The sequence below is a fragment of the Brienomyrus brachyistius genome, chromosome 10 (assembly GCF_023856365.1).
Source record: "Brienomyrus brachyistius isolate T26 chromosome 10, BBRACH_0.4, whole genome shotgun sequence".
Taxonomy (NCBI): Eukaryota; Metazoa; Chordata; class Actinopteri; order Osteoglossiformes; family Mormyridae; genus Brienomyrus; species Brienomyrus brachyistius.
The window spans coordinates 17,269,834-17,291,877 of NC_064542.1; the positions used below are offsets into that span (position 1 = coordinate 17,269,834).

The 22,044-nt window shown below is 42.1% G+C and overlaps 1 protein-coding gene across 19 annotated transcripts in view; it reads left to right on the top strand.

Moving 5' to 3' along the window:
* Positions 1-3,764: 3,764 nt before the first annotated feature.
* Positions 3,765-22,044, top strand: part of LOC125750042 (uncharacterized) — a 44,368-nt gene continuing 26,088 nt past the window's right edge. For 7 of the 19 annotated variants that reach the window (XM_049027283.1, XM_049027286.1, XM_049027288.1 and 4 more), the window contains exons 1-10: positions 3,789-4,155; positions 12,531-12,588; positions 16,674-16,769; positions 17,230-17,283; positions 17,459-17,631; positions 18,117-18,256; positions 18,418-18,489; positions 18,908-19,117; positions 20,613-20,798; positions 21,210-21,395. In XM_049027283.1, the coding sequence (XP_048883240.1) occupies positions 4,052-4,155; positions 12,531-12,588; positions 16,674-16,769; positions 17,230-17,283; positions 17,459-17,631; positions 18,117-18,256; positions 18,418-18,489; positions 18,908-19,117; positions 20,613-20,798; positions 21,210-21,395 (1,279 nt within the window). In that variant the 5' untranslated portion in view covers positions 3,789-4,051. Of the gene's footprint in view, positions 4,156-12,530; positions 12,589-16,673; positions 16,770-17,229; positions 17,284-17,458; positions 17,632-18,116; positions 18,257-18,417; positions 18,490-18,907; positions 19,118-20,612; positions 20,799-21,209; positions 21,396-22,044 lie in introns of all 19 variants that reach the window. The other 12 variants (XM_049027301.1, XM_049027302.1, XM_049027303.1 and 9 more) reach the window with 10 other exon arrangements.

Sequence of the window (22,044 nt, forward strand, 5' to 3'; positions counted from 1 at the left end):
TTTATACCTAGAGCGTATGAGGTTTACTGCAAAATGAAGTTACATTATAGCAGTCTAGATAGAAGTTCTGCCCTAAGGATGATGTCAGCTAACCTAACATTCCAAACCAGTGTAATTGGGACTAGACAAGTAGGTCCCTCTCTCATCCAGGGATAATTATATATGTAATGCAATATACAATGCTAGTGGTTAAAAATACTTTCACCATGAAATATTCCCCCCATGTTATTCACGTATGGCATATCGTCCTGCCGAGGGAGAATTCACTCAGGAACTGGGCATGTAGCCAGATCATATCCCATTCGATTTCAGACTCGGCATCCTTTATGAACATGTATCGCAAAGTTCGAACAGTGTCTTGAACATTCCAGGTGTTTAAGAAGAAAGTTATGATTAAATCGAAAAAAAAAACAAGGAAACATATTTCTGTCCAAAATATCCTTTAATGGTTTATTGCTTCTTACTTACAGTTTCTTACTCTGCACATCTTTGTGATGTTTCTGCTGACTTTCTAGGAAGCAGGTGTATTTATTTTAAGATACAGAATATGCACAAAAGTTCTGGAACACACCTTTTAATCATTGAATTCAGACCTATTGCCACAGGTGTGTAAAATCAAGCACCGGGCCATGAAGTCAGGGTTACACGGGTCATTTTGAAGAGCTCAGTGATTTTATGCATGATAGGGTCATACGATGCCACCTTTGCAATAAGTGAAGTTCATGAAATTTCATCCCTGCTAGATATTCCACGGTCAGCTGTAAGTGGCATTATTGCAAAGTGGAAGCATTTAGGAACAACAGAAACTGAGCCGCAATGTGGCCGACCATGTAAAGCAACAAAGCAGGATCGCTGAGTCCTGAGGCAATAGTGCATAAAAGTCGCCAACACTCTGTTGACTCAATAACTGCAGTTCCAAACTTCCTCTGGCCTTAACCCCAGCACAAAAACTGGGAGCTTCATGAATTGGGCTTCCATGGCCGAGCAGCTGCTTGCAAGCCTCGTATGTATAACCAACCGCAATGCCAAGTGTTGGATGGAGTGATGTAAAGCACCACCACTGGAGTCTGGAGCAGGGGAAATGTATTCTGTGGAGTGACAAATCACGCTTCTCTGTCTGGCAATCTCATGGACATGCCCGGGTTGGCAGATGCCAGGAGAACATTACCTGCCTGACTGCATTGTGCCAACTGTTTGGAGGAGGAGGGATAATGGTATGAAATTGTTTTTCAGGAGTTGGGCTGGGCCCCTTAGTTTCAGTGAAGGGAACTCTTAATGCTTCAGCATACCAAGACATTTCAGACAATCCTATGCTTCCGACTTCGTGGGAACGGTTTGGGGGAGGCCCTTTTCTGTCCCAGCATGACTGTACCCCAGTGCACTAAGCAAAGTCTATAAAGACATGGTTGGGTGAGTTTGATGTGGAAGATCTTGACTGGCTCTCACAGAGCCTTGACCTCCACCTCATCAAACACTTTTGGGGTGAACTAGAACAGAGATTACGAGCCAGGCCTACACGCCCAATGTCAGTGCCTATACTCAAGAATGTTTTTCTGGGAGAATAGGCAAAAATTCCCATAGAAAGCCTTCCTAGATGAGTGGCAGTTTTTGTAGCTGCATGGGGGGACCAACTCCATATTGATGTCTATGGATTTAGAATGGCATGTCATACAAATTCCTTTAGATGTAATGTCCCAATACTTTTGCCCATATTATGTATATCCAATGCTCTGCACTCTAGTATAATCCACAGGTTCCAGCACTTACCATTTACTGTAGGATTCTGTTTCCATTAATATCATGCACAGGAAATGTGTTCATGATTTTTCTCAGTGTTTGACCCAAGGCAGATCTCTTTGGTTGACTGCAGAGAAAGTGACCCTTCCTTACCACTGCAGTTCCTTTTTGTGTGCAGATATTCCAGCATGCAGGCACCCAGACAGAGACATGGAGTTTCCCATGATCCGTTTTTGCGTGTATGTTTTGGTGACATCTAGCAGTGAAACAAGCTGTAGTTAACCTGGATATCTTGGGAAGATCTGATTTGGCTCCGTTTGGCTGCTGTATTGAGATGACTTAATGACCCACTTAAAAATAGAATTGCCCTCACTGGTATTTAGATGTGTACCCTTGCTTGTTGCTAGTTTTAAAGATGGTCAGTAATTAAACAGGAACATTTTATGTAATCAACTATAGACAGGAAAGCAACCACCTCATATAAAAATCACACATTATAAATGTATTAGGTTTTCAAAAGAAAAAAAAAAAAAAATTTCATCCAATTACAAAAGCTCATACAAGTAACTTCAGTTATGTCCTGACAAAATAATTTGCTTTATAGCTAGTCAATGAAGTCAATGGAAAGGACACAAATGGAACATGGTGTAGATCGACAGTTCCAGTTACAATGTACAACTAACTGAGATGACTGTAGCCTTTTCACACTATGCCAAACTGTTGAATATAATTAGAAGTAATAATAGTTGATAAACAAACAGGCAAGTATTATACCCCAATGTCTCAATGTGAGGAAATTGACACCACACACAACTAATAACATGTGATATTTTTGGCTACACTTTTCTTTGGGAGGGGCCAGCAGCCCTATGTATGAATTCTCCAGTGCTTGCAGAGGGATAACTAAAGTAGGTTTCCTCCCATGCACCGGGAGCTGCTGTTTTTAGATGGACAAGATCTGGGAGGTGTTCCACAAAACAGGATTTCTTATTTAGCTGGGTTAACTTAAGCTAGAAGCAATGATCGTCCAATAAGAATTTAGGTAAGGAGCATTCCTATTGGACAATCATGCCTTCTAGTTTAAGTTAACCCTGCTAATTGAGAAATCCTTCTTCGTGGAATGCCCTTCTGGTAAATCCCCACCATCACTTACTGATACTGGCCATGCTGAAGGACTGTATGGGCCAGAACACTGACAAAATTCAGGTTATCTTTGTACAAGTAAAAAAAGACATATTAACAACTGCTGTAAATAAATAATTTGTTGAAACTGAGCTTTATGAACTCTAAGGCTACAATGGATTACACTACTGGCAGTTTTTGTGATTCACATTTAAATGATTACAATAACTCAATTACATACAATGAGTTGTATTTAGGCATAGTAGACTAAGATATCCCTATCTTATATACCTTTCATACTGTCCAATCATGGGCATAAATTGTGGCTGAGTTTCTGTTGTTCCTAAACGCTTCGATTTTGAAATAATGCCACTTAAAGTTAACCGTTACAGTGGAATATCTAGCAGGGAAGAAATTTCCAAAATTGGCTAATAGAAACCCCCCCCCCCAATAATCATGTCTTTCCAAAATGAGTGGAGACCTCAAACCCCCCAATATTCAAACCAAATTTACACCGTTGTGTCCTATCATTACAATACTTTTTGAACGGTGCAGTCTGATACATATAGTCTTCTTAAGACCTACATTCAAATTTGTTTATACAGGAGACCTCCCTAAAAATGATAAAAGGAGGAAATGGATATACAATGCATATAATATTTTACATAATAACTACGAAGTCAGCTTAGGATACTGAAATAGTTTTAGAAATATTAATAATGATTAACCGGTGAATTAGTTCTTGCATGTCATTTACAGTGACAAAAAAAATCATAATGGAGACATTCAGTTAAAACACAACTGGAAATAAGCGGGGTACTAATGAACACTGCAATAACAACTAATTTGCATCAGATCCTGCCTCATTATCCCCGCATGTCCCTACATCCCAAACATTGCTGCTCTTTGGCTCGGTTGGCGACAAACACTTGATTGTGTGTATGATACCAGTCGTTGCACCGATCTGCCGCAACACGCTCGTGTTGTCCGTACACGGCTAGCATGCCATTCGGGCTCCGAAAGCGTGGACTCAGGGTGTCTGCGGGGCCAGGAGGAATGGGACGGGGCGTTGGGGCAAAGGCACCGGCGGCGATCACCGTTTTAAGCCTTCGGGGAAACGGCGACTTCTGCCTGGTGATTTAGAATATTTTTTAAAACTTTTTCCTCTTTTCAGCAAGGTATAACAGGAAACATGACTTCGGTTTGGAAGAGACTTCAGCGCGTTGGAAAAAGAGCTTCGCGGTTTCAGTTTGTGGTGTCTTATGAAGAACTGATTATCGAGTGCACGCAGAAGTGGTAAGCTGTCTGACAGACCCACACTTCTCTTTACTGCGCTATATAGTCATTTTCATGAACGTTTTTATGAATGTTTTCTGGCAATGAGGGCGTTCACTTCGCAATAGAGTTGTTGTATATATATGCCGCACCACTTTCAGATCGGCAGTTTATGTCTATAACCACATAAATGGCTTATATGGCGATTAAAGCCATATATAGGAGAGAATTGGCATTTATTTATCAAAGGGTGCCTAGCTCGGCAGTGTGTTGCGCACAGTTCTTGTCTACGATAAGATATTTGACAGCATTGAACATGAATTAAATGCATTGCATTTCCGTGTCGCCGCTCGGTCATTACAAGGTGGGGCAGTGTCCGTGGATAGTGCGACTGCCAACCTACAGCTTTAAATCGTGGAAAACTATATCGTTTATGATGACATTAATTAGCATTAACAAAACAATAGTATACATCGTAACAGTCATGGGTTGGTTTACGGTTAATAGCAATAACGATAAAAGTGTTCTCGTCATTCACAAGTAACAGTATTGTTCGTGAAAGGCGATGTGAGATGTTCCTATATGGTTCTGAGCAGCCTCTCTGATTATTTTAATACTGTGTTGCCTACTATCCCAAGGTCAGATAACCAGCACATGGCACACCCAGCTACACCCTTTGACATCTTGTGGAAGATTTGACCTGTCATACAACAGCTTTTAACTCGACCTTCTGTCATGTATTTGTCTTTAATCAAGTGACAATTTCTTACATGGTTACTGTTCAGTACTTATGCTAAATAGAGGCTTGTTTTTAACAGAACTGAAAAATGTTGCTAATCTAATTATTAAATAATTCTGAGGCAACTGATAACTATTAAAATATATCTTTTATACAAGGAAGGTGACACTTTAGAATTCTACACCTTGGTTTTGCACACTTTTGTCATTGTCCACTTTGTCCACATTATCCATCTTTCCTATTATTCTGAATGGGAATTCCACCAAAATATTTTAATTGTATTTAGCATGTACTAAAATGAGAATCTTATTTTCTTTACTGGCTTGTGTATTATGGCTATTAGGTTTTCAATTGCATAAAATCCATTGCAGGGGTTTTTCCATAATCTATGGTATTGTTTACCTTTTCCCTGCTGAGTCATGGAATCCTATGATATGATATAAAGTATCTGCCCACATTGTTTGACAGTTGACAAAGAATTTAAAGGTTTAAGAATCAGAAGTACATTAACTCCATGATGCTAAGCATGTACATTTAATTCTCTTATTTCCAATGTAAATCGGAATGGTAGTGTATTTTGCTAATGTGGTAGACTGAAGTCTTTGATGTAACTTTGTGCAAGCTATCCATGTAAAGTAGAAGCATTATAACATATTTTTGCCATTAAATAAAAAATGACCAAATTATATTAGTGCAATTATTAAGGGGTGTAGTTTGTAATGTTGTCAAGGCAAAGAGCTGAAAGGCAGGAATAAGAGTATGTGTCATTGATGACAGATAACTATACAGTTGTTTCCCTGACAAACATAATAATCCTGAAAAGGGATATAATGTATTACATCATGCTAGGTTGTATCTTGAAGACACCTACATGTATTTTGCCAAGTCATTCCAAACGTCGGGAATGAAAAGTGATGTCGTCAAGCACACACCCTCAGATTTTTAAACAGCTTACCAGTGATGACGTCACCCATGACCAGAACACAGTTGTTTTTTAAAAAAAAATCATTAATCCATCTGTCTGCTGGTTTTAGTTAGGATAGCAATGGATTAATCACCAGCACACAAAAAACTCAAAATGGAGAAAATGCCCCAAATCCCACTTCCTACACAAAGTAGATTTTCAACCTTTTCATCAACTTCCCACTTGCTCACTTACTCATCCACTTGCCTTTCTTTTTCTTTCTTTCTTTCTTTCTTTCTTTCTTTCTTTCTTTCTTTCTTTCTTTCTTTCTTTCTTTCTTTCTTACTTATTAATATTACTGCATATATTAGCTTTAAGAGTCTAATTATGACCTACACGGGAGCTATTTTCACTTGTAAGTTATTTAAACAGACCAATAAACTACTCTGTTGCTGCATTGTCCATTGCATACTGAAAATAGCAGCCTGAATGTTTTGGTGGACTGGTTTTCATGACCAGCCAATACAAATGTGTGAAGTGTGATTCAGCCAGTCCGGTTTCATGTTTGTTTATGCAGCTTAGCAACCCTTTTTGATGCTTGTTGATATTGAAACCTTTGGAGGTGCTTTACTTGACTCTCTTTAGCAGTTTATATAATGAGCAACTTGCTGGGCTAAAGAGAACTTAAAAAAATCTTCCCTTTCCCCTGTTTAAAACACTGGCTTTTGTTACAGATTCAAAAAGCAAATGTACTGCAGCAGTGGGCAGCAGTGTGGTACTTCGTTGTCCAGCTATAAAGTAGCGACTGGATTTGCAGCCTGCAGCACAGATATCACAGAAAGGCAGGGTTATCAAAATGTGCTTTTTTGCACCTTCTTGTACAGAACCTGCTTTTGCTGCCCTAAACTTCCTGCTATGATGTTGTAAATTTTAGCAGTATGGTCCGTATGATTGTATTGTAACTGTGTAGTATGTATGTGTGTATTGTGTAAACCTTTTGTCAATATATTATTTGAAAAGTATTTCCTGTTCTGAAGCAGAAAAAAACACCCAAATATGAGTCACAGGTGCAGACTTCAGTTCTGCCAGAAGCAGATGACAGTTTTGTGTTTGTGAGAGAAAAAGAGCTGTCCTTTTACATGGTGCCTGGTGACATATCTGCAAGAAGATTTTCACAGTTTGCAAAGTCTCAGAGCTTCAGCCAAACTCTCTGGGGACATTGTCGATAGGAATCAGCATGATGGACCTGCTGTTTACCAAAGTTTGCGTGTCAGTATTTCCATTGTTCACAACTTCCTGTTGGTTTCTGGTGATTTTCGTTCAGAAATGATAACTTTGGAATCCCCTTTTCTGACAGTGCTGAAGGGGTCATATGAAATAACATTGCTATTTATGTACATTTTGGGGCAATACATTAGTGTTTTTAGTGGAAATTAATCTTACCTGAGAAAATTCCTTGTTTAACTTTGTACACAGTTTGGCTTGTCTGAATTTGAGTAAAACCTGAGTGGTAGATCTCTTAACATCCAGCGGATAAAACAGGTTTAGAGTAAGATTAAAACAATCTGCACCATGCAACACGACTGAGCTGTGCATGCATGGGGTAGTGTGTGGCCTTGTGCCTTTGTTCTGAAGGTTGCCAATTTGAATTCCCTGGGCAGCAGAATACAGTACTGTGCAAAAGTCTTAGGCAGGCAAAGAAAATGATAGATTATCCTCGTGTTGGTGTAAAACTATGATATTGTGCCTGTCGAAGTGTGTCAGTTTAGCCATTTGAGAACCTCTGCTAAAATCATCCTAGTATTTGCAGTGACCGTCCAGTCCAGGCATGTATTTTTTGACTTGGCCACTAGCACACCTCATACAGCTGGTCAATCTGTCACTGACTTTTTAAACCATCCATCCATCCATCCATTTTCCAAACCGCTTATCCTAATGGGTCGCGGGGGGTCCGGAGCCTATCCCGGAAGCAATGGGCACGAGGCAGGGAACAACCCAGGATGGGGGGCCAGCCCATCGCAGGGCACACTCACACACCATTCACTCACACATGCACACCTACGGGCAATTTAGCAAGTCCGGTTAGCCTCAGCATGTTTTTGGACTGTGGGGGGAAACCGGAGTACCCGGAGGAAACCCCACGACGACATGGGGAGAACATGCAAACTCCACACACATGTGACCCAGGCGGAGACTCGAACCCGGGTCCCAGAGGTATGAGGCAACAGTGCTAACCACTGCACCACCATGCCGCCCCCGACTTTTTAAACCAATATATTTAATTATTTAATTGAGCTGTTGGTGAAATTTAACAAAATCGTGGAACGGCTGAGGTGCCCCTGAGGAGAAGTTTGGGAACTGAAGCGATGTTCATCTAGCCATCCAACTAGATATCAGTAACTTTTTAGAAAACAGAAGAAATTATTACTAGGTTTTATTGTGTTACTCTTAATTTGCACACATTCTACTGTTAAATTGTGTTTTTTTTTCTAAGCCAAAGTACACTTGCTACCCAGATAAATAGCTTTAAACACTTCTTTGGACTGCCTAAGACTTTTGCACAATACTGTATTTTTATGAAAGTGTCTAAAATTTTCAGTGAAAGTATTTTTGAAAGTATTTTTCAACCCTTTAACATCTATCTCCAGAGAATTCAAGCAAAGCACACCAAACAGAAACACTTGGTAGCAGAGAAATCTATAAAGAGAGAAAAATAATTCAGGTCGTTACTGAAGCATTAATCAGAAGGACATCATAAAACAAAAATCAACTTTCAGCTGCGATCTGTTCCGACTGACCAGTCGTAAGACAATTTGGTCATAAGACGGCGCTTTTTATCACCATTTTCTTATTTTGTTATTGTTACACAAATGGTTGTGAATGTATACTGTACTATGAGCACTTCGACCAGTAGCCTGCATGAGCATGAGATGAATGAAAGAGCATCTTGTGGGGATGCTCGTGTCGACGAGCTGTTGTCATGGCCACATATCTGCACTCTCAGAATGGTCGTAAAGTCAATCAGGCATAAGTTGCATAGGTCGTAAGTCGGCGACGACCTGTAGTATTTTTTCACAATGTAGAGTTTTCCCACGCTGCATTGCCATTTGTAAAAAAAAAAAAGAAATTGCTAGTTACTGGAAAAGCTGCAGCATTTTAGAAGTAGCTGCACTACTAATAAGCTACTGAAACAAGTAAAGTTAGTAGCATCACTAATTGTAGTTAGCTACTACTAAAAATGATGTGAAAGGATACTCCGTGTTGTTTAGATTTATGATTTCTTTCATTTGAACATCCATAAGCAGTACAAAAGTCCAGCATCTTCCGTTTGTGATATATACTATGCTGGTTGGAACCCTGTCAAAAGTTGCCGGTGGAATTTATGCGTGCTGACAAGCCCAATGGAGCATCTATGTATATGACATCTATGGCTGATGTTCACCAGCTAACGAAGCCCAGTACTGTAATCTATGGAAATGAACACATAAAAACAGTAGTAAATGTAGCATTATTGGTACTGTTTACAAAGCTATCGGCACAAACTCTGGTGCTGTTAAGGGTCTTGTCAATGAGATCCACGTTCATCAATCCTCTTTTAATCGCATTTTTTTTTGTTTGAAGTTTGGGAATTCGAAAGGATCCTTTCCCTTTGTTGAGAGCACTGCAGTTGCAGCCAACGGCAGCTCACCCAACCATGATGAACACGGCAAAGCAGCACAAACACAGAGCATCATGCACCAGATGAGAAGCTGTGCACCTGGTGGATAATGTGAAAATGAATATTTGTGTCATTCTCAAAACTTTTGGCCATGGCTGTTCGCACTCATGTTCACTTCCCTCCACAGATTTGTTTTTCTTTGTTCTTCTGCTTGTCCTCGGAAATGTGACTTAAATGCAGTTTCCCTCCTCAACAATCACTGTCGAGGGCCAGTGAGGCATGTAAGGGCATGTAAGCAAGCATACGATTAGCCGGAAGCTAAACTTGGGATGGAACATATACCCCTACAGAGAATGAACAAACGAGCACTGTGAATTGTGAACGAAAGCCCCCCTCTCTTAATGACTTGAGTGAGTGAGTGAGTGAATGAGTGAGTGAATGAGTGAGTGAGTGAGTGAGTGAGTGAGTGAGTGAGGGAGGGAGTGGGTGAGCTAGAGACATATATAGGCTACCGCTTGGTCATGACTGAATGAGTGACCCAAAGGAGCCTGTTGTTCACGCACTCACTCACCAACTTGGTCACACTTTCGGGTCTTTCATTCTCATTTTGATGGAGTTGGTGAGTGAGCAGGTGAATGCGAGATTCATATAGGCTACCTCTTAATTATGACTGAACAAGAGAACCATACTTTGGCCGGTAGGAGTGTCATGATACAGTCTACTCATGATTCGGTTTGATAGATGATTCAGGGTTCATGGCTCAATAAAAACAATATCCATCCATCCATCCATTTTCCAAACCGCTTATCCTATAGGGTCGCGGGTACAAACAATATAAGACTGAAAAACTAAAATCTCACAGTTCTTATTCTAAATAAAAGTGTGTACATTTACAAAAAAAAAGTTGTTTTCAAACCATTGCTTTTTTCTTGCAATTTTTTCCTGATTCTGCTGACTCTAGTGAAAAAAGCAAAACTGAGAATATGCCTATTGCCCCCTCTTGCATTAACATTAATTTTGTGCCACAGTGCATTGTTACATCTCTACAACGTGCATAGACATCATGAAATATGTTGTGTTGCATTGTTATACTGCTATCAGTCAGGACTTAAGTACACCATGCATTGGTGGAGAATATAGTCAACATATGCAGCGACTTCCTGTATGATGCAGTTGGATTTTAAAGATGCAGTATTTTCGTGGTTTAAAATTAATTTAACCAAGGTTTGTTATCATTTGGACTTAGCTTTGCATTTTTACCAAACATGAGTAGCTATGGTTTAGTGTTGCCAGGCTTAGGCTTTGTTCAAAATTTCCAATGCAGTTTGGTAATGCAGTTTACTTGGCCCAGTATCTCCAGGTATGCCCCTTACAGTTACAGTTCAGACTGCGCAAAGTTTCTCAGATATGGTTCCAACATGACAGGCTGCAGTGCAGGATGGTCTAAGTCAGTTTATGTGAGGTACAGCTTCTGCATACTTCATTTTTATGTGTGCCTTGCACCGATTTCATAGTGCACTATGTACTGAATGCAGTTTACAGTTGAAACTTCTGTGTCTCTACTTATCTACCAAAATTCCCAGCAGCCAGAGGAACACTGGGTTTCTGCTAGTGGTGGTTGGTATGATGATAACTTATCGTGATCAGTAATTTATCATGCATTTGCATTGACTTTTATTTATCAGATGCTTTTGTCCAAAGTGACAATTGAGGCAAATGGCTCATTGCAAACATATGTGCTGTCGAGGAGGTGACTACACAGAAATGCTTCTAGTGAATGCACAGTTAGTGCACTACTCAACATGTATTAAAACTACAAAACAAACCAGCAAGCACCTGCCTACGCATTCGGAGGCTATAATGGTATTATGCCTATTATGTTTTTGTCAATCACCTGTCTCAATGGATCTTAACTTAGTGAGTAGATCCATCCCATCCATCCATTTTCCAAACCGCTTATCCTACTGGGTCGCGGGGGGTCCGGAGCCTATCCTGGAAGCAATGGGCACGAGGCAGGGAACAACCCAGGATGGGGGGCCAGCCCATCGCAGGGCACACTCACACACCATTCACTCACACATGCACACCTACGGTCAATTTAGCAACTCCAGTCAGCCTCAGCATGTTTTTGGGCTGTGGGTGGAAACCGGAGTACCCGGAGGATCTTGAAATAAAAACGTAACTGATCAAACTTAAAAAAAAAAGCTTCATCAGACTGCTAAAATCACCATAAAACTGCTAAAAAAAAAGGCACTCGTGTCATGTGGAAAACAAAACATGGTCCATGGATGGGTCTGCTATACTGTCAGATAAATAGACTATGCAGCGTGGCATATGAGGATGATGTGGTTCCAGAATAATAATCATCTTATATTGTGTGGAAATGATTTAGATTTGCAAATTCGGCATGGACCAGTCTGATGTAATGTGCTAGCATTTCTAAGATACCATTCTTACAACAGGTGGCAACGTAACCAGTATAATTTAATTGTGTATTTGCTGTAAACTGAGTTCAGCATTGCACCGTTATTGGCTGAAGTGGCTAATGTTCATTTGTACTTGAAACTTCAGTATTGTAGATCTGGCGATTAAGTCTCGAGACGTTGGGGTGAAATGGAGTAGTTTTTTGTAGCTCTTTCTGTATACCTTGCTCTCCCGACCAAACAGGTGGCCTTCCCTCATTTTCTCCCATTACCACCCAATCCCATCCCGTTGCCCGCAGCCCCACAATCCCCTGGGACACATGCTAAGAAAGCTCGGGAAACGTCTCCCTGCACTACAAATTAAAAATTAAAAAGCACTTTTGCTATAATTAGTCAGTGAATGACATACCTTAATAATTAAGTTTATTATCCTTATGCTATAAGCAGTGCTTCTTGTAAGCAATAGAATTGCTGCTTAAGTTGTCAAACGCTGAATTAAAATTATTACATACATTCCAATTAAGTTGGTTTGTAAATAAACAAACAATAACAACAAAAACAAAAAATCCGTGATCTGTATCATGACATTTTGGCCATATTGTCCTCCCCTGGTTTCAACTGCCATTGCAGTTATAATAACCTGTTTTTGCTTCCTTGACTTTGTGGTTACAGGCAGCCTGACAGCCTCAGAGTGGTCTGGACCAGGAGAAGTAGACGCATCTGCTCCCGGGTAAATATACTGCTGTGGGCTATAGTGCCTGGCTAAATAGCAAGATATAATGTAGGAGGGATACAATATAAGCTCAAAATCAATAAATCGCAGGGCCCTGATGGCATCTTACCTATAGTTTTAGAAGAGATGAGGGATATTCTTAGCCAACCTTTAACTTTAATATTCCAGAAATCGTTATCTGTGGGTGTGATACCTTCTGATTGGAAGCATGGTAATATAATGCCCATATTCAAAGAAGGGGATAGACGTAACCCAGCAAACTATAGGCCAATCAGTTGAACTAGCATTACTGGAAAAATAATGGAAGGTATAATCCAAGTGAAAATGGTAGATTACCTGGATGCAAATAACATTCTGAGGGATAACCAGCATGGATTTAGGAGAGATAGATCCTATTTAACGAGTTTACTTGAGTTCTTTGAGGAAACTACAAGAGAAATTGATCACAAAAAGGCCAACATTGAGATCCACTTAGATTTTCAGAAGACCTTTGATGTTGTCCCCCACAAACGGCTCTTGCTTAAGCTTAAAGCTGCAGAGATTTTACGAACTGTAGCAGCTTGAATCGAAAACTGGTTAACAGACAAGAAGCAGCGAGTAGTTATTAGAGGCACAATGTCACAGTGGGCCTGCATTCATAGTGGGGTACCTCAGGGTTCAGTTTTAGGACCATTATTGTTCCTAATTTACATTAATGTTATTGACACCAATACATAGAGTAAACTAGTTAAATTTGGAGACGACACCAAGGTGGGTGGTGTAGCTGATACTGATCTAGCAGCACAGGGGCTACAACGGGATCTGGATTTAATTAGCAACTGGGCTGATACCTGGCAGATGAAATTTAACATAGATAAATGTAAGATAATCCATGCAGGGAGCAGAAATATAAAGTACAGATATTTTATGAGTTCCACTGAAATAAAAGTAGCTGATTACGAGAAAGATCTCGGTGTGAATGTTGATGCTTCCATGTCCCACTCTCACCAGTGTGGGGAAGCAATAAAAAAGGCCAATAGAATGTTGGCTTACATCTCTAGGTGTGTGGAGCTTAAGTTAAGGGAAGTGATACTACGATTATATAATTCCTTGGTAAGATCCCACCTAGAATATTGTGTGCAGGTTTTTTGGTCACCATACCTTAAAAAGGACATTGCTGCCTTGGAAAAGGTTCATCATAGGGCTACGAGAATGATTCCTGGTCTTAGAGGAATGTCTTATGAGGAGAGGTTAGCTCAGCTGAATCTGTTTAGCTTTGACCAAAGGAGACTAAGGGGGGACATGATCCAGGTATGTAAGATTCTAAAAGGTCTGGATGCTGTTCAGCCAAATGGCTATTTCAATATTAGTTTAAATACTACAACTCGTAGCCATAAGTGGAAATTAGTGAGAGAACATTTTAAAACAAATTTGAGGAAGCATTTCTTTACACAGCATGTAATTATACTCTGGAATAGTCTTCCTGCTAGTGTAGCGCAAGCTAAAACCCTGGGTTCTTTTAAATCAGAACTAGATAAGATTTTAACAACTCTGAGCTATTAGTTAAGTTCTCCCCAAACGAGCTTGATGGGCCGAATGGCCTCCTCTCTTTTGTAATTTTCTTATGTTCTTATGACACCACTAGAGATTTTGGGCCCCCAATCAAGACCAGTTCAATTATGTTCTAGATATTTTAAGCCTGCTGTCATTGTCCTTTGCCACCCCCCTCATCCTGGCCTCCTAAATACTAATAATACACTTCTGAAGAGTGGGTTGTAACAGCAACTAATTAGAGAAATGCCAAAATAACATAATGGAAGCATAATGACAGTGATAATGATCATAACATACTATTGCTATATCAAAGGGATCAGGGCAACCCTGATCCTGGAGTGCTCGTATCCAGCAGATTTTCCGTCCCATCTGATGTGTTACTCTCTGACATCAAGTGTGGTTCATCAGAGACCTAGTAGGATGGAAAATTTGCCGGATGCTGCCACTTCAGCAGGGTTGCCTACCTCTGCTATTTCAAATAGCCATAACTTTGGTGACGTTAACTCACATCACTGCTATATACTCCCACGACCTCAAACACCATTCACAGATAATGAAACACTAATTGTAGTCTTCTGTGGACCTAATGTCCCACACTCACTGATTTACTTGTTAGGGGATAAACAAGTTACTGTTTGATTTCTGAGGGACTGGGGGTAGCTGAATCTGGCCATGCGCCATGGTCTCTGTTGCCGTTTGTTCATCTGCTAGTAGTCAGCCCTGACATCACAATTTGATCTGATTTTGAATCTCAAGTGCAAAGATTGATTTGATTCAATTTTGCTAAGACGTCTTTTTAGAGCAATTCTTCAAGATTCAATTCGTCATGTAGATTCAAATATTACCAAAGGTAAATGTTAAATAATGATTTTTTATATGTAACCAGCAAACAAAATAGTGCACATTATACTTTTCAGAGCTGTTAAGTTTGCATTTTTAATGTTGGGTATAAAATGTAGCGCTCACTGTGCATAGAGTAATAACTTTGTACATGCAGAGGCATAATTTAGACTGTTTGTATATCATATAAAAAGGCCTAGATAGGAAATGACACAGTGTACTGCACAATACTGTTTGTTTAGAAATTGGTAATAAATAGACTTTTATGTTATTGTTCAGGGCCTGTATCCACAAAACATCATAAGGCTTTCAGGTTTTCAGGCATGTCCACATGCTCTTCAGCAACCTGTAGACAGAACCAATGTTTTTTTGGAAAGCTGGGTCTTTCTCCTTGCAACCTTGCCAGTGTTCACTTTTGTTCAATGTTCTCCTGATGGTGGACTCATGCACATTAACATTAATCGATGTCTGAGAGGTTTTTAGTCGCTCAGAAGTTTCTTGGTTCTTTAGTGACCTTGCGGACAATCACATGCCTTGTCCTTGGAGTTATCTTTGTTGATTGACCACTCCTAAGACAATAGTTTAAAACTTCCTCCATTTGTACGCAGTCTGTCTGACTGTGGATTGGTGCAGTCCATGATGAATTTTGTAGCCTTTTCCAGCATAGTGAGCATCAATAATCACTTTTACTGAAGTACTGTGAAATGTCCTTTGTCCGTGGCATGATACGCTGATACTGCACAAGCGGGTTTTGAAGATGAAGCCCTTGATATAATCCAGTTCTTTTAATATAAAGTGGGTGCCCATTCACACCTGATTAATCTTACTTTTAAATTGTATAAAAAGTATGGTTCACATACTTTTGCCACTCACAGGTTTGTGACATTGGAGCATATTTATGCAGGAATATGAAAAATCCTGAAGGGTTCGCTAACTTTCAAGCACCACAGTATGTGATTGGGAGTGAAAACCCTGTGATGGACTGGAATCTGGTTCATGGTCCCTCGTACACTTTGCTTTCTCGGGTATACTGCCACCCTGTACTGGATAAGTGATTGGAAGATGGGTGTTTGTTACAGCTACATCAGTCAGTGTAAATGAAGGACAGATATATGTTAAAGACATCCAGAGGAAACCAGCATGTGTGGAGAACATGCAGACTCCACAGACAGTGGATGAGGGATCCAAACCCCCAGACCAGGAGGTGTCAGGCAACAGTGTAACCATTGAGCCATTGTGTCACCCTCTTCATTTTGTTTAATATTTTATTCCAATGAATTGAAAAATGGGATCTACAGGCATTTACTGTGGCATCCATCCATACCCCTTATCCAGCAGAGGGTCAGACTGAGACTGGAGCCAATTCCAGAAAGCTGTGGGATGGCATGCCAAAGCGTCACATTGCACATGCTCACACGATGCCACAATTCCCCTCACCATATGTTTTTGGACAAAAGGAAGAAACCAAAGTGTAGGGGGAACATACAAGCCCATCACCCACAGACCTGGGGATGGGATTCAACCTCACAGGTCTGCTGGTTTGTAATCATCATGCTATTTTTGAGCCACTGTGCCACTCCAAGGTTGCCGTACCCTATAATTTTAATTTCTTGACTGCATAATTCAGTCCCCCAAACAGTAATTGGTGGAAGCACCTTTAACCATGTTTACAACTTATAGCCACAGTGTCTCCTTTTGGTTCTCTCTAGCTTCATGGGTGGCAGCCTGGGATTCAGAACCCATTCCGGGGCACAGTGGTGTGGCAAGTGCCTGAAAATGTGGAGCTCGCTGTCACTCTCTTCAAGGTACGTCTTGTGAATTCTGTTATTATGTCTTTATGAGAAAAAAAACCTACATGATTTGACAATGAAGTTGTCGATATCCTTCTGTTATGTTAAATCGCATATATCCAAGGGCTGGTTTTGGGCTTTAGATATAGCAAGGCAAAATCTAAAGGAGGGAGAAATGGGGGGAGGCAAAAATGCATCTGTTAAGGACACACATGATGTAGATTGGATCTGGTTACCATTACATATTCCTGTGGTTTTCAGCAGTGACCTGAATTTTGGGCTAAGTAATGTTATCCTCCATTACTAGGGAATGTCCCCAGTCTTCAGGTCTTTGTGGTGTTAAGGGTCATACAGGAGAAGTAAATGATGTAAATGTGACTCCAGCAGAGATGCTGTGTGGCATTAAGTCACTGTTGAATGAACTGCTGCAGATTGTTATGGTTGGATAAAGTTAAAGCCACCATTTCAATTCTAGGACCCTAATGCTGAGGAGTTTGAAGACAAGGAGTGGACTGTAGTTATTGAGAATGTGAGTATTTGTCTGTTACTCTGGTTTCCATTGAGAAACGGTGTCATGAGGAGGGTGCCATGCTGTGCAGTGCCTGTGGATCTGAATACAGGGGGACTTCATATAGCATATAAAGGGGGGGCATGTCAACCACGCACACTTTGAGGTACCAAGTGTCGCTGCATCTCATTCATAGGAGATGAAAGGCCGCCGCAAACTGCTGGCGTGCGCAGAGGTGAACCTGAAACGGTTTGCCAGTCCCTCGCAGACCAGCCTGCTGCTCCAACTGAAGCCGCTCTCTGTCAAGGTGGTGCAGGCATCCCTCAGGCTCTCGCTGACGTGCATCTTCCTCAAGGAGGGCAAGGCCACGTGAGTTCAGCAGGGGCTACCTTTGGCCACACAATGAACAACCAGGAACGGAATAAAACTGCAAAACAGGACATGTCTTAGGCAGTGTATTAGTTAGTTTTATGATGCTAAAGTGTTAAAGGATAGCATAATTTTGTAGTTGATTATAATTTGGTATAATGGGTATCCGCACTGAAATGATAAAATTTCATTTTTCTCTGTATATATTTTGTATGCACTGAGGAAACCAGTTAGCCCATTTGTAATATATGAATGTCATTTCATATAAAAACACACCAGAACACAACTAGTGATACATATGGGAAGGGAATGATATTAGAAAATCTACAGAGCGATTTTTGAGAACACAACCTTTACTGTCATTTGATTACAGAAACAGAAGTGGGGGATGTAGGTATGGGAGGGAAGTGAGGGATGAGAACTGCTTTAATGGATAGCAGGAATGTAGTGACTGAGCTTGAGCTGAACCCATCCTCTGCACACAGGGACGACGACATGCAGAGCCTGGCCAGTCTGATGAGCATGAAGCATGCGGACATCGGCAACATGGAGGACTTCAACGAGAGTGACGAGGAGGATGACAGGAAGGCCGGTCGTGGGGTCAGCCAGGTGACAGCCACTGTAGGTATGCTCCCGCCTCTGAGGGGGGCAGCACAGACACACCCAGGCCGGGAACAGACACACCCTCACCCCGCTGCTGCTCTTCTCTCATTCCCACACTGCTGTTCTTCCCAAGACTGCTCCTACAGTTAATGGCTTATCTCTGCTCCTCTTTCTCTGCATCAGCACCGACCTTTGCAGTGCCAAAGGCTCCTCAGGAGTGGGGGCCCGTGACTGTCACAAGCCCATTTGCACTAGGTACCCCCCCCCCCCACACACACACACACACACACACACACACACACACACACACACACAGTAGTCAGTAGTCAGGGCATGTACACTTACGTGTCAGGCTACAGAGCGCCACAACCTTACGTAGAATATGTGAGCCTGGAAAATGGATGGGTGTTTAAATTTCTCCAAGTAACAACCTTATGTCACGCGGATTAAGAAATTAAGTTAAAGGGCAAAAGGGCACTGGAGTACATTGTGACGCGGCTTTGGCCCATAAGGGGGAAGGCGTCACACTTTTATTCTTATGTTTGAGTCCATTTTCTCCTTTCCTGTGAACCCTCTCCCTCTCTCCCTTTATCCTTCTGTCTGTGTCACTTTGTTCTGTTTATCCTTTTCTCTCTTTCTCTTCCCCACCCCCGGCCACACACACATGTCGCAGCCACCCAGCATAGCGTCAGCACTGTGCCTGCTCAATCCAGCCTGCCCAGGCCCCCCCTTCACCCCCCCCGAACCCTGCGAGCCATGGCTGCCTGCACCCAGTACCCACCACTTGAGGCACGGCCTTCTCCTTACTCCTACATGGTGCCTGCCTTCGTTCGTGCCCACCCCCCTGCGCTGCCCAAAATCTTCCAGCCCTCTGTGGGCTCAGGTACTGGGAATAATCAGAGGTCACTGGGTGGCACACTCTGCACAGGCTACATACTCTGCACACTCTGCACAGGTTACACACTCTGCACAGGCTACACACTATGCACAGGCTGCACACTCTGCACAGGTTACATACTCTGCACACTCTGCACAGGTTACACACTCTGCACAGGCTACACACTATGCACAGGCTGCACACTCTGCACAGGTTACACACTCTGCACAGGCTGCACACTCTGCACAGGCTGCACACTCTGCACACTCTGCACAGGCTGCTGCGTGTCCCAGGACAGGCATTTGCTAAAGAGCTGTCTAAGCACAGGGACGGATTACGGACCGGGCCAGCGGGGCTGCTGCCCAGGGGCCCTTGGGGTGCAGGGGGCCCGTGGGGCCCCTAGCCCAAAACAATTTGCAACGCTTATCAACAATGTATTTCCGTTTGTCTATTTTGGAGGGCCTACATTCTTTGATCCTTTGCCTACAAGGGCCCCTGACCCTATAGGGAGGGCGTTTGGCTGCCAAGGGCCCTTGAATTGTGGTGGCTGTGGTGCTGGTGCTGGTGGTGGTGGTGGTGGTGGTGGTGGTGGGGGGGGGGGGCCCTCACGAACGTTTTGCCCAGGGGCCCACACAACCCATAATCCGTCCCTGGCTAAGCACAGAACATGCCAGTGCAATATGTTTAACATTTATCTTTTGGTCAAAGTATTACCATATGAAGAATTGCAATAAAATAATGTCACTTAAAAAAAACAACTTTATTCATTATCAGTAGAAATTATTCCCAGTAATGCGCTATTGTAATAAACACTATTGTATTATGATCCACGCTAGTTGGTCCATAATTAATTCACATTATTGCTCACTTGTAAGCTCATTGTATAAACGGTTTATAAAAATATCTTTCAATTTTGGTAAGTAGATCAAAGAAATTTCAACATGAAAACATTCCCAGACACTCAGATTATATAATGACCGTGGTCAAGGGCCCAACTGGTGTATGTTTGTGGATTTGTTAACCAGAGTTTCAAAGTACACCCTATTCATTTGTGCTTTCCCTCTTTATTATGTACTGCTCTGATTATCGCTATGAAGTGGCATTGAATTAATTGAATTAATCAGGCCTTTTCTAGACAGAATCTTGCAGTATTCAGAATAATGTAGCAGGCATGTGCTGTGGGAGCCTGTGACAAGCAGGAACCGCCTTTGGTGCTCAGGTGATTAGTCTGGCATAGTCATAGTCTGCTGTGCAGAGCAGAGCAGAACGGGACCCCTTGGAGGGCTTCATGGCGTAGGAGCAAATCGGCGTCTAGACAAACAGATTATGATAAAACAATGTAATCATAGAAATTGAGCTCTGATTTTAAGTTTCCACAGCAGATGCCCAGTCAGCCTGCCACTTTACTGTGAAGTACCACTTTCTCTTCTGTCTTTACTCTTTTCCTACCTCGTATGTCTTCCATTCTCTGCCTGTCTTTGTCCTTGTCTCTGTCACCCAGTCCCCATGTCTATAACACGGGACTCTCGTGGTGTCCTGATTAATCCTGCTGAGGACTCTGGCCCCCCAGCTCAGGACCCTCTAACCTTCACCACTTTCCGGCCAAGGCCTGTTCCATCTCTGCCCTCCTCCACCTCCAGCTCCTCCACTTTCCATCTCCCTCCACCCCCCAGTGTTCTCTGTAAAGGTACGGCTAATGAGGAGCGAGCGTGCACATGTGAGGACCTATTTACATATCAGTATGAACAAAACGCCGCTCCTAGTGGACAGAGAACAGTTCACCTGAAATAAAGCACCTCATCTAAACTTTTAAACTTTTTCCATCCTCTGACACCTTCTCCGAAGCTACACGTAATACTACTGCCTGCTGTTTCTTTTCTGGAGTGTTTCTCTGTAATTATGATTGTACCGTATAGTCTAATATAATGTGTACCCTATGACACATATTCCCTGCTAAAAGGGTGGCTCGTCGTGCCATCTTGAGTCATCACTGGCCTTAAATACCTAACCTTCACTTTCACCTCTCTGCCATTCATTCCTTGATTTACAGCTTCCATTGCTTTTAACATCTCCTTCCTCTACTTCATCTGAAACCCAGCCGTCAGATCTGTGGCACGTGCTAATGCCTTGAGAAGGCCTGGTTCTCCTGGCAATCACGCCCCCCCTGCCCCTGATGGTTCCTCCCTCCCAGGGGCACGCCAGCCTAGGATGGGCAAGGCCATGCTCTCTGAGCCTGCCGGCATCCTCACGAAGCCTGCCAGCCTGCCTACTGCCCTGCATGCAGGTACCAGGCCGGCTGTGAGTCGTGTGTGTCGCATAGCGGGGCGTCACCCCAACTGCACGGCCTCCTGTGTCAGTACAGTGCAGCTCCTCCCCAAGGTGAGGAGTGTCAGCGTAGGCACTGTAGCAGTGCAGCTGTGACACTTAGATCACAGAAGGAAACGTTTACCTATTTGCAGGACACCTTTAGGCAAAGTGACATACAGCTAAGAAAGCCAGATCAGACAGTGCCCAGAACATTTTGGGTTAAGGGCCCAAAAATAATATAATCACTCATCTGACCATGGGATTCAAACCAGTGACCTTCTGATCCTGACCCGCAGGCCACACATCAGCCTAATAATTGGTTTTACACTCCCCAAGCTTGAATGCGGGTCTGTTGGCATACCAAGAGTGATCTCTAACTAGCTGAGCTATCCAGCTGATAGAATGGAGAAATCTGAAAAAAATATGTTTACTAAATTTTGGTTGGTCATTTTAAATGACTGGAAATATATACTTGATATATTCATTTCGTGTGGTATATTAAACTTTTGTCTTAGTTTTTGTTGTGTTTTGTTCCATTTGCCCTTAATTTGCTGCTTCACTAAGTATCATTCCCTTCACTAAATGCAATTTCTATCTCTTTTGTCTTTTTCCATCACGTCTTCCCT